At 44.5% G+C, this 18967-nt stretch overlaps 1 protein-coding gene across 1 annotated transcript; it reads right to left on the reverse strand.

The window, feature by feature from the left end:
* Positions 1-6135: 6135 nt before the first annotated feature.
* On the reverse strand, positions 6136-17970 carry LOC120023671 (protein cornichon homolog 1-like). The gene is made up of 5 exons (XM_038967723.1): positions 17818-17970; positions 15085-15153; positions 8821-8933; positions 8153-8296; positions 6136-7363 (listed from the first exon to the last, which is right to left on the reverse strand). The coding sequence occupies exons 1-5, from the start codon at positions 17896-17898 to the stop codon at positions 7336-7338; spliced, it is 435 nt and encodes a 144-aa protein (XP_038823651.1). The 5' UTR covers positions 17899-17970; the 3' UTR covers positions 6136-7335.
* Positions 17971-18967: the final 997 nt, after the last annotated feature.

Consider the following 18967-nt stretch of genomic DNA (forward strand, 5'->3'; position numbering starts at 1 on the left):
CCAACCCTGACACACCCTCTATCCCTGACTCCAACCCTGACAACACACCCTCTATCCCTGACCCCAAGCCTGACAACACTCCCTCTATCCCTGACCCCAACCCTGACAACACACCCTCTATCCCTGACCCCAACAACACACCCTCTATCCCTGACCCCAAGCCTGACAACACACCCTCTATCCCTGACCCCAACCCTGACAACACTCCCTGACCCCAACCCTGACAACACACCCTCTATCCCTGACAACACACCCTCTATCCCTGACCCCAACCCTGACAACACACCCTCTATCCCTGACACCAACCCTGACAATACACCCTCTATCCCTGACCCCAACCCTGACAACACACCCTCTATCCCTAACCCCAACAACACTCCCTGACCCCAACCCTGACAACACACCCTCTATCCCTGACCCCAACCCTGACAACACTCCCTCTATCCCTGACCCCAACAACACTCCCTCTATCCCTGACCCCAACAACACACCCTCTATCCCTGACCCCAACCCCAACAGCACACCCTCTATCCCTGACCCCAACAACACACCCTCTATCCCTGACCCCAACAACACACCCTCTATCCCTGACCCCAAGCCTGACAACACACCCTCTATCCCTGACCCCAACAACACACCCTCTATCCCTGACCCCAACAACACACCCTCTATCCCTGACCCCAACCCTGACAACACACCCTCTATCCCTGACACCAACCCTGACAATACACCCTCTATCCCTGACACCAACCCTGACAACACACCCTCTATCCCTAACCCCAACAACACTCCCTGACCCCAACCCTGACAACACACCCTCTATCCCTGACCCCAACCCTGACAACACACCCTCTATCCCTGACCCCAACCCTGACAACACTCCCTCTATCCCTGACCCCAACAACACACCCTCTATCCCTGACCCCAACCCCAACAGCACACCCTCTATCCCTAACAACACACCCTGACAGACACACACTATGCCTGATTCACACTACAGGGCCAACCAGAACCGGTCCACATTGTCCTTTCTTGTATGTGGGTCAAGCAACTATGATGGATGCTGGATATGTAACCAGGCCAGCCTAGTACAGTTTGGCTCAGTATGGAGAAGAGGATACTAGTGTAACACACCACCTGAGCTTTAGAACACCCAGCAGGCTGTCTGCTAACCTCTAACCCCTTTCACAGATGGCTACGGAGACGACGAAATCGAGCCTTACTGAACTCTGACATCACATCCTGTCTTTAATGCACAACGGCACCACTTCTGTTCCCTTGTTCAATATGGTTTCCATGGTTTCAATCAGTCAGTGTTTGCATACTTTTCTTTCAAACCCCCCAGGCAGTCCTACAGAATAACCCTGGGTCGTATTCAAACCCCCAGGCAGTCCTACAGAATAACCCTGGGTCGTATTCAAACCCCCAGGCAGTCCGACAGAATAACCCTGGGTCGTATTCAAACCCCCAGGCAGTCCTACAGAATAACCCTGGGTCGTATTCAAACCCCAGGCAGTCCGACAGAATAACCCTGGGTCGTATTCAACCCCCCAGGCAGTCCGACAGAATAACCCTGGGTCGTATTCAAACCCCCAGGCAGTCCGACAGAATAAACCCTGGGTCGTATTCAAACCCCCAGGCAGTCCTACAGAATAACCCTGGGTCGTATTCAAACCCCCAGGCAGTCCTACAGAATAACCCTGGGTCGTATTCAAACCCCCAGGCAGTCCTACAGAATAACCCTGGGTCGTATTCAAACCCCCAGGCAGTCCTACAGAATAACCCTGGGTCGTATTCAAACCCCCAGGCAGTCCGACAGAATAACCCTGGGTCGTATTCAAACCCCCAGGCAGTCCTACAGAATAACCCTGGGTCGTATTCAAACCCCCAGGCAGTCCGACAGAATAACCCTGGGTCGTATTCAAACCCCCAGGCAGTCCGACAGAATAACCCTGGGTCGTATTCAAACCCCCAGGCAGTCCTACAGAATAACCCTGGGTCGTATTCAAACCCCCAGGCAGTCCGACAGAATAACCCTGGGTCGTATTCAACCCCCCAGGCAGTCCGACAGAATAACCCTGGGTCGTATTCAAACCCCCAGGCAGTCCGACAGAATAACCCTGGGTCGTATTCAAACCCCCAGGCAGTCCTACAGAATAACCCTGGGTCGTATTCAAACCCCCAGGCAGTCCTACAGAATAACCCTGGGTCGTATTCAAACCCCCAGGCAGTCCTACAGAATAACCCTGGGTCGTATTCAAACCCCCAGGCAGTCCGACAGAATAACCCTGGGTCGTATTCAAACCCCCAGGCAGTCCTACAGAATAACCCTGGGTCGTATTCAAACCCCCAGGCAGTCCGACAGAATAACCCTGGGTCGTATTCAAACCCCCAGGCAGTCCTACAGAATAACACTGGGTCGTATTCAAACCCCCAGGCAGTCCGACAGAATAACCCTGGGTCGTATTCAAACCCCCAGGCAGTCCTACAGAATAACCCTGGGTCGTATTCAAACCCCCAGGCAGTCCGACAGAATAACCCTGGGTCGTATTCAAACCCCCCAGGCAGTCCTACAGAATAACCCTGGGTCGTATTCAAACCCCCAGGCAGTCCTACAGAATAACCCTGGGTCGTATTCAAACCCCCAGGCAGTCCGACAGAATAACCCTGGGTCGTATTCAAACCCCCAGGCAGTCCTACAGAATAACCCTGGGTCGTATTCAAACCCCCAGGCAGTCCTACAGAATAACCCTGGGTCGTATTCAAACCCCCAGGCAGTCCTACAGAATAACCCTGGGTCGTATTCAAACCCCCAGGCAGTCCTACAGAATAACCCTGGGTGGTATTCAAACCCCCAGGCAGTCCTACAGAATAACCCTGGGTGGTATTCAAACCCCCAGGCAGTCCTACAGAATAACCCTGGGTGGTATTCAAACCCCCAGGCAGTCCTACAGAATAACCCTGGGTCGTATTCAACCCCCCAGGCAGTCCGACAGAATAACCCTGGGTCTTATTCAAACCCCCAGGCAGTCCGACAGAATAACCCTGGGTCGTATTCAAACCCCCAGGCAGTCCTACAGAATAACCCTGGGTGGTATTCAAACCCCCAGGCAGTCCTACAGAATAACCCTGGGTCGTATTCAAACCCCCAGGCAGTCCTACAGAATAACCCTGGGTCGTATTCAAACCCCCAGGCAGTCCTACAGAATAACCCTGGGTCATATTCAAACCCCCAGGCAGTCCTACAGAATAACCCTGGGTCGTATTCAGTAGTCGCAAAACAGAATAAAACACTTTGAAACAGAGAGGTATTAGTTGAACTTGTTTCTGTTTTTCCTTGCAAAATGTTTTGCTACGGTGTGCCCAAATGAACAAGGACCCTGGTTTCGCTCCTCCTGTGGCACTGCTGTAAACAGCTTGACCCAGCTGTGGGTTAGTTGGTGTGTGTGTGGCCTTTTAAACTGTGCTTTGTATTAATGGTCTTGATGAGATGAATTAATAAATCACCCAGTCTTTATCACATTCTGCTGTATTCTCATTTCACATTCACGTGCATGCATCCCAAATAGCACCCTATCCTCTATATAGTGCACTACCTTAGACTAGAGCCGGGGCTTTCTGATCTAAAGTAGTGCACTATATAGGGAATAGGGTGCTATTTGGGAAACATGATCTGGCTTTTCATTTCTCTTGCTGCCTGAATGTTCCAGGGGTCTTTCTGCCCAGGACCTCGGTGTTGGTCGGTGTGACTAGAATGGGTTTTACTTGTTTCAGGTGCTTTCTTAACGACCTTTAGTCTCTGTAAGGACCCTTGTACAGTGGTGCTGAGTTAACACAGGTAGCTCAATTCTGATCTTTTGACCCAAAAAAATCTAAATTACGCTGCCTGTGTAAACGCAGCAATTGTAGCAGAGATCAGTAATACACGACCGTAGTGCTATATGTTATCGCAACAGATCTGGGACCAGGCTAGTAATTGACAAGACAGCACAAACGGATCTGGGACCTGGCTAGTAATTGACAAGACAGCACAAACAGATGTTGTCGACGGAGCATTGCGCTTTTCCACCAACGTGCATTTGATTGATCATCCAGGGTTTCATAAAGATGAACCTGTTGTGATTTATCCCAGATAGGTGGGAAGGAAAGGTGATGACCCTGTTTTCATACTAGGGTCTCACTGGCCCTGGTGTTTGACCCTGTCCCTCCAGGCCCGCTGGTCCTACTTGGTGTCGAGGACTTTGAGGAGAGGGGTGCTGCAGCCTGGGTATTTGCCATCTCAGACTAGAGCTCTGCCGGACATTATACATCGGGTTAGGGCCGGGTTTTTTTTCTCCAACTAAGGGTACTGGCAGGGCTCAGGGATCACTAGATTCATCATGAACATTTTGAAACTGAGCCAAGATAAGGTAAAGGAAACCCTTTGGAACTGGTGAAAATATATTTTCCACAGTGGTAGCATACGTTCAAGTAGAACCCTATTTTGTATGTAGTGCACTACTTTTGACCCTTGTCAGAAAGTAGTGCACTGTATAGGGTGGCATTTTGGTTTGTCCGTACTATGGCTCCAGGTCCAACTGAATGGCAGGAGATGTTCTGTCATAAAGAGCCGGGGTTTAACGTCAAGCTTCTATTCTGAGTGGGGAGAGCTGCATAGTCACCTGATGCCTTGCAACTATGGAAGAGAAGCGTGAATATATATTTTTTTTATACAAACAACTATGAACTTCTAATTGGAAAAAATATTACGAGAATAAAATGTGTTGTAGTTCTGCCAAAGAAAATGGATAATATAAATCTTGTTGATAAAGCATTAAAATCTCTTTGTTGTTCTGATTTAAGGGCTAAACTGATCCTAGATCAGAACTCCTGAGACACGTTTTATGAATAAACAAGTCAAGGCAGTATTTCCCAAACTGTCTTGGGGTCACCATTTCATTTTTTTGCCCTAGCAGGCACGACACAGCTGATTCAAGCTTGATGACTGTGTAGTGCCTGCTAGGGCAACAACAACAAAAAATGAACGTGGTCACCAGGACCCTAACAAAAAGGTATTTAAAATGTTTAGGGACCCACAAGTCCCCGCAGGTAGCAGTGGAGCAGGGCGCACCCGTTAGAAGAGGGTGATGGGCTCCTCCCATTCACCACAAGACCTGTATTACTACTAGATAAAAAATACATTTTTTTGTGATTTCCAAAATAACTTCCGAACGAAGTTGACTACCAATGTCTTTGCAATTGTTACAAAGTCATTTTCCTCCTGGTTACAATTGTGTACATTTTGACCGCTCCCGTAGGTGGTTTAGCTAAAATGCATCAAAAAAATATATATACTTTTTACGTTAATGTCCCTTCTAGCCATGACCCTGTTTTCTGGAGGATGGTAAGTCAACCACCTAGCTCATGTTTTATACATATCAAATTGATTAGCTAGAGAGCTAACAATTAATGTATAACAGAGTTCTCTCTTTTAAGACATCCCCGCCCGTTTCTGTAAAAAGATGAGGAGAAATGTAACCACTCAAAATCATAGCTATGGATGCAAGTAGTGACCATCCTCAATATCAAAATGATAGTTTTTACCATGTTTAAATATTGGCGTAAACAACTTTATATTTTGGTTTCTGATGAGGTAGGACAATTTAACTAAGTTCATGAAGCATGTATAAGTTATATTCGAGGATCAATGATTTATAAGTCCAATGCCTAGCAACCGAAAGGTTGTTCGACTCTCGTCACGGACAACTTTAGCAACTACATAGCGTACGGGTTAGCTACCATGCTATCACCTAGCGTAGCTAACGTTATCCACAACAAATACATTTGAATTCGTAGCATATACTAAATGGAGGTAGATGGTGATTTAGTTTACATTATCTATGTGCAGCAGAGAGCGTTAAGTCATACTGATGTAGGATCTTAATTTGATCACCCAGTTGCGGGAAAATGTCAAACTTGTGGCGTATTTTAAGTTTCAAAAAAAAAAACACTTGAAGTTAGTAAAATTCCACACCCCTACACAAAATGTCTGCTAAATGACGTAGTATACCACTCAGATTTAAATAGTTTCTATCCAGCAGCACGTGTGAGCTTCAACAGCCCTAGCTACCTCACTGGAAAATCAAACCAATCTGGTACAGAGTATAGTAGGGGTAGGTTTATTTGGATTCATAATTCAAGTTGTCATTCACTAGGTGAAATGAGCTACTCTAGTATAAATACATTGAAGTTAAAGCCCCCCCAAAAAAATATGGATGTAAAACACACATGCCAACCTCTGATTTTACAGGGTGGGAAAACTGGTAAATACAGAAAATACTTAGATAACATTCTTTTTATAGAGTAATCCCACAATCTGTAAGTACTTGGAGGAAAATAAAACATCACTGCTCCAGCAACATCCGTGTCAGGTTGTAATGTAATTGGAGTGAAACATTCAAGGTGGGGGGGGGGACTAACAGAACATAATGGAGTTGGTTGTTTAGATGGGAGGGGGGAACTAAATTAAAATTATGGAATTGGTTTTTCTTTGAGCTCATAACAGGTTCAAATGGTTACAGATATTCCTCATAAGGAACTTTTCATGAAATCACTTCTTGGGATTTCTATAGCTTCACGCAGCATCTACTGACAAGAGGGGGGGGGGGGGAAACACCTGTTAAAGCGAGGATGTATGACAAGGGCTATAAAAGTAGAATGAGACGACCAGAAAGCATGGCAAACCTAAAACAACCATACTAATGGCCCTCGTCTATGCAACACGTTTTCCATCCGATGATGAAGACTACTCGACCCTTTATACCCATTTAGGTGAGTTCAAGTTTTAAATGTGTCTGGGCAAGAACTATTTTACTATGTAATTATGATAAACCCCCCCCCCCATTGCATACCTTAAATACATTTTAAAAGCTTGGCATCTAATTCAAATCCACATTTCCTAATAGTCAATTAAGTGTTAGATTCAGAGCAGCCTGCTTACTATTAACTGACAATGCACATTTGTTCAGTCAAAAGTAGGGATTATTAAATAAAAATGTTAAAAGCATGAAATAATGGAAACGAACGATTCTGAGGTCGGTCATTCTTCCTCTCAAAAAGCATTGTGTTGACTGCTGAACGAGAGGACAGCTGCGACTGAAACCGACAATATTCATTTAAGGGGGGGAAAAAAAGGGAGAAATGTTTTTGTATAGTAATGGCACACTGCATTGGTGTTGAGAGTCAATCCAGCCTCTTAAACGGCAGCCATCTTGAATGGTCGGTCTTCGCAGCAGATCCCACTTCTCCTGCGGCCACTAAAACCAGTTTTATCTCCGACATGCAGATCTTTCCCCTCTAAGAGCTCACCAACACATAGATCATCCTGTAAGAAAAATAAATAAATTGTTTAGGGGGAAACTCGTCATTGAAACTAACTGTAACATTCATTAAGACACTTCAGTTAAACTGAGGACATGAGCCCAAAACAAAACTCAGATCAGTTAATACAACATACCCGTAGAGACAGAAGGAGAGGAAGTAGAGATAACATACCCGTAGAGACAGAAGGAGATGAGGTAGAGATAACATACCCGTAGAGACAGAAGGAGAGGTAGAGAACATACCCGTAGAGACAGGAGAGATAACATACCCGTAGAGACAGAAGGAGAGGAGGTAGAGATAACATACCCGTAGAGACAGAAGGAGAGGAAGGAGAGATAACATACCCGTAGAGACAGGAGAGATAACATACCCGTAGAGACAGAAGGAGAGATGACAGAAGGAGAGGAGGTAGATAACATACCCGTAGAGACAGGAGAGATAACATACCCGTAGAGACAGAAGGAGAGATGACAGAAGGAGAGGAGGTAGAGATAACATACCCGTAGAGACAGGAGAGATAACATACCCGTAGAGACAGAAGGAGAGATGACAGAAGGAGAGGAGGTAGAGATAACATACCCGTAGAGACAGGAGAGATAACATACCCGTAGAGACAGAAGGAGAGATGACAGAAGGAGAGGAGGTAGATAACATACCCGTAGAGACAGGAGAGATAACATACCCGTAGAGACAGAAGGAGAGATGACAGAAGGAGAGGAGGTAGAGATAACATACCCGTAGAGACAGGAGAGATAACATACCCGTAGAGACAGAAGGAGAGATAACATACCCGTAGAGATAGTAGAAGAAGGAGAGGAGGTAGAAGGCCAGTTTGCACCAGCCCTCCTTTTGACAGTAGGCCAAGACGTCAGCGTTCATGATCGTAGTTGGATCATAGAGGCCTGGACCACTCATCACCGGCCTGCTCGTATACCTGCAGAGAAACATGACGCATGGAAGTCAGCACACATGTTGCTGTATTTCAACAAATGATTAACCAGGAAACGTGTTGGTTCATAGCAGCGGGACTATTTAAAAAAAGGTCCACAGGGTTTGAATCTGTTAAAAGTAAAGAGTATGTGCCTGCAGAGAAACACATTTAGGCCTATTTATAGAAACGCATTAAACAGATAGGCTTACTTATAGAAACATGACACATTTAGCTGTAGTCAGCATGGTTAAGTCTATTACATTGGTTTCCGTAGAAACAACACTGCAGAATTTCAAGTGGCGCATATCCAAGAGAAATTAAATCTGTCATCCAGGCTGAGATTCATTAAATGGTTTTAACAAATCATGAAAATTGCCATTGGAAGGTGAATGTCGCAGCAGAAATATATATATATAATGGTTAGAATGTTTTCAAAGAAAGTGTGTTACTGTTTTCACTGGGGGGCAAAACAAAAAAATAGCATGTGTACATTGCTTAAAGTGACACATCAAACCCCTTGAACGTACCTCCAGACGTGGTAGGCCAGCAGCGGCATGTTGAGGCCGAGGGTGAGCCACTCTGCAGCACACAGGAACATCACGCAGAAGAACACATGGATGAGATACTCCGGGAGTACCAGCTGGGAGGAACATGTAAACAACACAGTATCCTTACACTGAGGCAGTCATAGCAACAAGAAAATACACTGACATGTACTCACTGCTATGCCAGAAAACAGATACAGTAGAAATTAGAGACAGAGACTGCAAATGTGTGCAAGTCTTGCATGTTGCGTTGGCCATAGAATGATTGTTGCCTTTGTACAACAAATGTTCAAGTACAGAGGACACCATGAGCATGAATTAAATAGATATTTGGACTAACAGAACAATTTAGGCCTAAACTGTTAAGACATGCGTTTTAAGCCCTTGATACCGTTTGAGACAGTAGCTTCTGCAGCCAGAGCAGCAGCTGTGCGTCCTATTCCCTAAATAGTGCACTACATTTGACCAGGACCCGTAGGGCTCTGATGTAAAGTAGTGCACTACTTTTGACCAGGGCCCTGATGTAAAGAAGTGCACTCTGTAAGGAACATTCCGTCTGATTCCATCTTTCCCCACAGGTCAGGGACAGAGCTACTGTGACGTCATCTGGTGTAGGCTCAGGCATAAAAAAAAAGACATGCATCCAAATGAAGAGAGGTTGTGGAGAGGTGGGGTGACGACCGACCAAAGCCCACAGATGGAGAGGGGCGGTGTTCCCAGCACTGCTACATTGAAACATGTGATAGTAGATGTCATGTTACACTAGATGTATGTCTACGTCTCAAATGGAACCCTATTTCTTATGAGCCCTGGCCAATAGCAGTGCAGCAGCGTTTCTGCTGAAGTCATTTAGCTGTGGCATAGTCAGCCACGCCCCCCCCCCAAAAAATATATGTAACATGAAAAATATATAGTTCTGCCGATGCGCACTTTGAAAATGCTGGAACATTCCACATGTACTTTTCCTCTGCAAACAAAACAAGTAATGAATAGAACAATCTGACAAGCACATAGTAGAATAGTTTATCTAGTCGGCTTGTGGTTCTGTGTTCTATGTGAGATAAATATCCCACTCGAATTAACAGAATCTAATATAGGCTGCAAAAATAAACGACATTTATTTAGTAGGCTACTCAAACCTTTGCCAGCTGCACATGTTTTACCATTTATATGGCCTGTGTATGTCTAATGAACGAAAGCCTGCATAAAAGGAGGCGGAACAGCGGTCTAAGGCAGTGCATCTCAGAGCGAGAGGCGTCACTACAGACACCCTGGTTCGAATCCAGGCTGTATCACAACCGGCCATGATTGGGATAGGGCAGCGCACAATTGGCCCCAGCGTCTTCCGGGTTTGGCCGGTGTAGGCCGTCATTGTAAATAAAGAATTTGTTCTTAACTGACTTGCCTGGTTAAATAATAAATAATTTAATAGGCTTATTAACAATTATTTAAAACAAATCGGCCTACATGCTTGCACTTTGTGCAGGCTGCGTAACCCATCTACCGCGTTGTTGTCCTCGCGCAGCACCCGTTTCCACGGTGACGACGTAACTTATTCCCTTATCAGAAAGGTTTTTATTTCTCCGGTTAGGCCTACGTTAGTCTAGTTTATGCTAAAATGGCTATCTAAGGAAAGTAAACTTGGCAACGTGTCGTATTCTAACATGGAGAGGGAGAGAACATAATGTAGAATATTTTCGCAGCACACAAGGGACAATTCCCTACTACACACTATGCTGCTAGCCTTGTCTGCCTCGTCGCTCACCGAATGGAATTCGCAACAAGCTCCTGTGTTGTTAAAAAGTGTATTTTTTTTTCATTTTTATTTATTTAAAATGTTTCCGACCCGCAATATAATTTTTGTGACCCACGAGCCAACACCCACACGTTGAAAGTGTCTTCATTCCACCCGCCAGCTGATTTGGTTTCCAGCTCACCTGCTTCGCTACTAACGATCAAACCAACAGACAGGCGACTCCATATTTCAGCCCGTTTATAGCAGTTGGGCTACAGGTGATAATGCTTATTGCTAATAGCATACCTGATCACTTATTTAAATAAAAGGTTAACTAGGCAAGTCAATAATAATAATAATAATATGGACCATGCATAGGCTAAATAGATGGTCCAATATGTTAAAACAATTTATCAATATGTTATTGGGCTCATTTCTGGAGGTGGAAATTATATTTTAGATGGCATCAGTATCATTTTATTTTCATTTATTTTAAGAGTAGAATGTCCTCTAAAGTAGAATGTCCTCTAAAGTCAGAGAACTGAGCTTCTCAGTCCTCCTACATGAACATGATCCATGTTGGACACCCCCAAAACATGGGGATCCACAACCCCCGCAACACATTTTTCCAGCGGAAACAGTATAGTGCACTATATAGTGAATAGGGAGCTATTTGGAAAACATTCTATAGAAATGTCCATAGCAGAGAACTGAGTGAACATTGACCGAAACCATTTAGGGCAAAATTGCCAAACCCGAGGTTAAACCGTAAATGTAAAAAAAAAACTGCAAGTGTGCTAACGTCCACCTTGAACAGAAATACAAAAGTACGAGTGCTTCTCATATGCCACCATACTACCTATATATTAGTGCCCTACATTTGACCAGGGCCCATATGCCACCATACTACCTATATATTAGTGCCCTACATTTGACCAGGGCCCATATGCCAACATACTACCTATATATTAGTGCCCTACATTTGACCAGGGCCCATATGCCACCATACTACCTATATATTAGTGCCCTACATTTGACCAGGGCCCATATGCCACCATACTACCTATATATTAGTGCCCTACATTTGACCAGGGCCCATATGCCACCATACTACCTATATATTAGTGCCCTACATTTGACCAAGGCCCATATGGCTCTGGTCTAAATTGCCCTGGACAAAAAGGTAGTACCCTATATAGTGAACCAGTTGCCATTTGGGAGGTGTACTACGCCTAGATGAATCATTTGGTTTTATGTAAGGTAACTCCTCCTAATGTCTTTACTATCCAATCAGTGACCTCCTAATGTATTTACTATCCAATCAGTGACCTCCTAATGTCTTGACTATCCAATCAGTGACCTAATGTATTGACTATCCAATCATCGACCTCCTAATGTATTGACTATCCAATCATCGACCTCCTAATGTATTGACTATCCAATCAGTGACCTCCTAATGTCTTGACTATCCAATCAGTGACCTCCTAATGTCTTGACTATCCAATCAGTGACCTCCTAATGTATTGACTATCCAATCAGTGACCTCCTAATGTATTGACTATCCAATCAGTGACCTCCTAATGTATTGACTATCTAACCAGTGACCTAATGTATTGACTATCCAATCAGTGACCTAATGTATTGACTATCCAATCAGTGACCTCCTAATGTCTTTACTATCCAATCAGTGACCTCCTAATGTCTTTACTATCCAATCAGTGACCTCCTAATGTCTTTACTATCCAATCAGTGACCTCCTAATGTCTTCACTATCCAATCAGTGATCTCCTAATGTCTTCACTATCCAATCAGTGATCTCAAAAAATAAAAAAGGCTGAGCTTGAGGGTGTTAAGATTCTCCGTTCCCGAACCCCAGATGTGAATATAAAAAGGTTGAGCCAAAAATCACATCTACTGTCGTGTTCGCAAACGACCCTTAAAAACACAAGTCTAGAATGCAATTTGAGAAAAAAATACTCAACATTTTGAAGCATTACATTATTTTGTTACTGATTCTTCCCCAGCTGCTCTTTTGTATTGGCTGCCTTAAGTCATAGAAAAGGCAGTAGGGTTGTCGTACGACACTACAGCTGAATAGTCCAGGCGAGGGTAACACAAAGCACGGATTAACCCGTCCTGAGAACCACAGTTAATGTGTTGTTTAATCCCATACACTCCTGGTTTAAAGAGCCTCCTGTCTGTCCTCACAAAATCCCACAATCAACTGTAGGACATCTGTCAGTGTGACTAGAATACTTTAAATATTATAGGCACCCTAACACCCTAAATGTAGGCTAACCCCTACTTCAAAAACATTGACTTAATAAAATAATCTCCTTGGGAAAGACGGTATTATATAATAGTAAATCCTGGTTATAACGGGTCATTTTATAGTAGGGATATTACAAGGGTACTCTTTTTTTTTTGGTAACCTTTATTTAAACTAGGCAAGTCCGTCAAGAACATATTTTTATTTACAATAACGGCCCACCGGCGAACACTGCCTTGTTCAGGGGCAGAACGACAGATTTATTTTTTTACTTTGTCAGGTCGGGGATTCGATCGAGCATCCTTTCGGTTCCTGGCCCAACGCTCTAACCACTAGGCTACTTGCCGCATCTTATCAAAACACTACATGCAAACAGAAGTTGGCTGTCATGCTCTGAGCATTTGCAAGTCTTTTCAGTTAACCTCTGTATATGTAGCACTACGGTCATCAATAACAACATTGGTACCTACGTCCATGTGTCTCTGCACGTCCCAATGCTTTTGATGAACCCTCTTCCTGTATAATATAACTCAACCTCCTACTGACCAAGACCGCCCCAAATGGGACCCTATTCCCTATATAGTGCACTACTTTAGACCAGAGCTCTATGGCACCCTATTCCCTATATAGTGCACTACTTTTGACCAGAGCTCTATGGCACCCTATTCCCTATATAGTGCACTACTTTTGACCAGAGCTCATAGGGATCCAACCTTAATGTTTAGAATAAGTGTCCCCAAATACATTTCAGCCCAGCTTGAAAAGAGGTTTCTCTTAAAATGGTTTAATCTTCACCCACTTTCATTACACTTTGATGTTTAAAAAAAAAAAAAATTGTATGAAAAAGCCCTTACATCAGCTGATGTCTCAAAGTGCTGTACAGAAACCCAGCCTAAAACCCCAAACAGCCAGCAATGCAGGTGTAGAAGCACGGTGGCTAGGAAAAACTCCCTAGAAAGGCCAAAGCCTAGGAAGAAACCTAGAGGAACCAGGCTATGAGGGGTGGCCAGTCCTCTTCTGGCTGTGCCGGGTGGAGATTATAACAGAACATGGCCAAGATGAAAACAATGAAGTCAAGAGCCCTTTACGTACATGGAAGTCTGGTAAAACGGGTTCAAACTCCCGTCTACCCTGTACTTTCCAATCGTTAAATATCTCATGGAGAAAATACACTGGGTGACACAGCAGGCACACACACACACACACACACACACACACACACACACACACACACACACACACACACACACACACACACACACACACACACACACACACACACACACACACAGGAAGCAATGCAACGTAGTGACATTGAGACCTGTTGTACACATGACTGTTTTTTCCCCCACATTTACTTGACTTCCTCATTGGACTCAACTCTTGAGGATGTTAGGCTGACTGAGTCGAGGTCTAACGGTCTTAGACAAGACATCCTATGAGCTGCATAGAGCCTGGTCATTTCTAATACCAATGAGCACAGAAAGTTCAGGCTTGAATCAATAACCCTGCTGTAAATTAGTCTCTTGAGATTTGTTGACTGAAAAAGACGTTTGCAAAACACTCCCCCTGTGCAGAATGACTGGAGACCGAAACAGCATTTTATATCAGAGATTGGTACAAACGTTCAATTCTTTTAGACCTTTTCAACTGTCTTTATGCCATTAAAAATGGTACATAAAAAAATGCAGATTACAAAAAACAAAGTGTTAAGAGTTTGACAACTGACAAGATCACTATAGATTAATAACAGTTAGGTTATAATCCGGCCTGACCGCCAGGCCGCAACCTCATCCGGCCTGACCGCCAGGCCGCAACCTCATCCGGCCTGACCGCCAGGCCGCAACCTCATCCGGCCTGACCGCCAGGCCGCAACCTCATCCGGCCTGACCGCCAGGCCGCAACCTCATCCGGCCTGACCGCCAGGCCGCAACCTCATCCGGCCTGACCGCCAGGCCGCAACCTCATCCGGCCTGACCGCCAGGCCGCAACCTCATCCGGCCTGACCGCCAGGCCGCAACCTCATCCGGCCTGACCGCCAGGCCGTAACCTCATCCGGCCTGACCGTAACCTCATCCGGCCTGACCGCCAGGCCGTAACCTCATCCGGCCTGACCGTAACCTCATCCGGCCAGACCGTAACCTCATCCGGCCTGACTGCACATATTATAGAAAGCAGATCAGTATACAGTCAAAGAAGTCATGAGAAAGATGTTCCCTGCAACCATTAAGTCTTTACTTACCGGATTTAATGTGTTACATTGGTCTATCGGATTCTTGTAATCAGTCTTCAGTTCATCAAATGCAATGATCTGGAGAGAAAGAGAGAACACGTGTTAAGTAAATGACTTCCCCATTCTGGATCATTGAACAAAAACAAAAGGCTGCAGATTGAAATGTCCTGGCCAATGGCCATAAGCAGCGAGGGGAAACATTAACAGCTGTTGTCTTTCATAGAGAATACATATCCTCCTATTTATTTTTTTCAATGCCCTCCGGGTACAACTCGCCTACAACAATGGCTGGTACGACAAACATAACATGCTGACCACACCACTTACGTTGCGTGCGTGCGCGAGCGTTGCAAAATAAATTTAAACACACGTTATTCAATTATTGCACACACACTGCTCACCAACGACCGTCTGCGCTGCCAAGCGCTAAAATAGAAGTCAGTTCTATTTGTGACGTTGAACGAGGTGCAAGTCCTGCCTCTCCCATCTCATTGGTTTATAGCAGCATATACCCATGTGGGTGATTGACAGACGAACTGAGTTTGGTCGGTCGACATGGTAACTATGAGATGCCAATCGCCATATAAAGTCCAAAGAAGAAAAAGCCTGGAAGGAGGAGAGATGACTAGAAACGAGTCGGTTGACCGTTTTGTGTGTGGATTAATTGTAGGAGTATAAACGTTGAGTTGTTACATATCCCAGGACAAATTAGCTAGCAACCGCAAGCTAGCTAGCTTAAATTGCCATAAATGTTTAATGCTTTTCGACCTGTCCCCAAATTAATATAATTGGTTCAGAGTTTGTTTTGATATTTTCCTGATAACATTTGGTGTGGAGGGACAAAATCAATTTGCGCACACGTGTGGACAGTTTGGGTACAGTGTTAGGGCCAGCAACATTATGTGAGTCTGGGGATTAGAAAATGAAATCCCAACACAGTAAGTCTTTAGCTAATGGGACGATTCAAAGGGATCGAAAATATCTAAGTAGAATTGAAAGGTTAGAATATAGATGACTGGGACAAAAAAAAGGTAACATGACCGAGAATGACAGCAATCAAATCAGGTGATTTCCATCACCTAACAACGAGGCCCCGGTTAATTACTGCATAAGCTAGCTAGTTTAGCTTGCTAGTCAACTACCGTGTTCACCTGTTTGAAATGTATGAAGCTAACGTTAACTACACTGAACAAAAATATAAACTCAGTGTTGGTCCCATGTTTCATGAGCTGAAATAAAATATCCCAGAAATGTTCCATACGCACAAAAAACTTAATTCTCTCATTTTGTGCACAAATGTGTTTACATCCCTGTTAGTGTAACAGTATAACTTTAGTACGTCCCCTCGCCCCGACACGGGCGCGAACCAGGGACCCTCTGCACACATCAACAACGGTCGCCCACGAAGCATCGTTACCCATCGCTCCACAAAGGCCACGGCCCTTGCAGAGCAAGGGGCAACACTACTTCTAGGTTTCAGAGCAAGTGACGTAACTGATTGAAACGCTACTAGCGCGTACCCGCTAACTAGCTAGCCATTTCACATCCGTTACACTCACCCCCTTCAACCTCCTCCTTTTCCGCAGCAACCAGTGATCCGGGTCACAGCACCAATGTAACAGTATAACTTTAGTACGTCCCCTCGCCCCGACACGGGCGCGAACCAGGGACCCTCTGCACACATCAACAACGGTCGCCCACGAAGCATCGTTACCCATCGCTCCACAAAGGCCACGGCCCTTGCAGAGCAAGGGGCAACACTACTTCTAGGTTTCAGAGCAAGTGACGTAACTGATTGAAACGCTACTAGCGCGTACCCGCTAACTAGCTAGCCATTTCACATCCGTTACACTAGTGAGCATTTCTCCTTTACCAAGATAAGCCATCCACCTGACAGGTGTGGCATATCAAGAAGCTGATTAAACAGCATGATCATTACACAGGTGGACCTTGTGTTGGGGACAATAAAAAGGCACCTAAAATGTGGAGTTTTGTCACATCAATGACACAGGTGTCTCAAGTTGAGGGAGCGTGCAAATGGCATGCTGACTGCAGGAATGTCCACCAGAATTTCTCTACCATAAGCCACCTCCATCGTTTTAGAGAATTTGTCAGTATGTCTAATCTTCATCAAAACAGCAGACCACGTGTAACCACGCCAACCCAGGACCTCCACATCCGGGTTCGTCTGACAAGCCATCCGGACAGCTGATGAAACTGAGGAGTATTTTCTGTCTAATAAAGCCCTTTTGTGGGGAAAAACTAATTCCGATTGGCTGGGCGTATGGCTGCGATTAGGGCCCAATGATGGATTTATTTCAATAGAGATGTCCTTATATGAACTGTAACTCATTAAAATCGTTAATTGTTGCGTTTATATTTTTGTTCAGTATAGTTAGCTACCTAGCTAGTATAAACTGATAGCGTTACCATTTAGCTAGCTCTGGTAACGTTAACGGATGTCGATCTAATTTGCTAGCTGGCTGACGTTTATATAAGGAGTTTAACAAAATGTTAGTTTAGAAAGGTAGGCCAGATATTTTTGATAGCGAATGAAAACAAATGATTCGGTCTTTTCGGTCAAACAGCACGGATGGGTGCCATTCATTCTTGGTTAGTTTAACGGATGACAAGCCTCTTCGCAACTGGTTCATTGCAAAACGTTGGTTATCTATATTGCCTAGCTAGATCATTATAGTTCAAGTCATACTGTTTGATTATGATACCAATATAGCTACTTACATGCCAAATAGCGAAGAAAATGAGAGCGGCCGTAAGCAATAACGCAAGCATGTAACAAAAGGCCGCGAATGTGAACGCCATTTTTGTGTTGCTTGCTGGCTGATATCTAGCCACAGAGATCTGTCACCCGTTGCCTTCTAGAGTGAAGCAAGAAACTACAGAACGCAGACAGGGAAAAGGGATGCTGCGTTCAAAACACCTGGGAACTCGGGCATCTCTGACTTCAGTGCTTCCAAGACAACTGGGTAGTCGGGAAGAAACGCGCTCCAACGGGGGGGGGGAATATTTCTTGAACTGTCATCCAACTCGGAATTCCAAGTTTATAAATTCGGGCATCTTTCTAGAGCTCCGACCTGATGATCACAGACTTCATGATTTTACTTCGTTTTTTTTCTTCAAATTCGCAGTTCTTCTTGGATGAGGTTTAACGGCGGTTTGGCATCCAATAAATGTTGCATTACCGCCACCTACTAGACTGGAGTACAACTCCCTTGTACTTAACTTTAAAAAAATAATAAAAAAACATCTAACACAGGGGTGGACAATTCCAGTCGTCGAAGGCCTGATTGGTGTCACAGTCTAACACAACACTCACACTTTTTTAAATAATAATAAATAAAATAATACAAAATAACACCACCCTACTCAAATCAAATTTATTTATATAGCCCTTCGTACATCAGCTGATATCTCAAAGTGCTGTACAGAAACCCAGCCTAAAACCCCAAACAGCAAGCAATGCAGGTGTAGAAGCACCTGCACTATTTAAATGTATTTAGTCCTACTTCAGGCTAACAACCTGAAAGGATGGGACACCACCACTTAACACACCCTGTAACTCTACTGATGTCAAGTCTCACACACCCAAATACCTCTCTGTAGCTGCCACCACAACCTCTGATTCAGAGGGGTTAAATGCAGAAGACTCATTTCAGTTGAATACATTCAGTTGGACAACTGACTAGGTATCCCCCTTTCCCAACCTCCATTTTCTGCGACTTATGTTCCATCGCTGCAGTACAGTTGATAACCATTGCTATAAATGCTATAAATCCAATCTTACTGAAACATATCACTTGTTGGTTTATCCCTCTGTTCTGGTACAGATCTACTAGTCACACCAGTCCTCTCAGGATCCCTCCCTCTGTTC

The sequence above is a fragment of the Salvelinus namaycush genome, chromosome 28, assembly GCF_016432855.1.
Source record: "Salvelinus namaycush isolate Seneca chromosome 28, SaNama_1.0, whole genome shotgun sequence".
NCBI lineage: Eukaryota > Metazoa > Chordata > Actinopteri > Salmoniformes > Salmonidae > Salvelinus > Salvelinus namaycush.

Coding starts and splice junctions, on each gene's coding strand:
- LOC120023671 (XM_038967723.1), bottom strand. CDS start 17,898: ATGGCGTTCACATTCGCGGCCTTTTGTTACATGCTTGCGTTATTGCTT. Junction 8,934..15,084: donor AATGTAACACATTAAATCCG/GTAAGTAAAGAC, acceptor TGTTCCTCCCAG/CTGGTACTCCCGGAGTATCT. Junction 7,364..8,152: donor TTCTTCTACTATCTCTACGG/GTATGTTATCTC, acceptor TTTTTCTTACAG/GATGATCTATGTGTTGGTGA.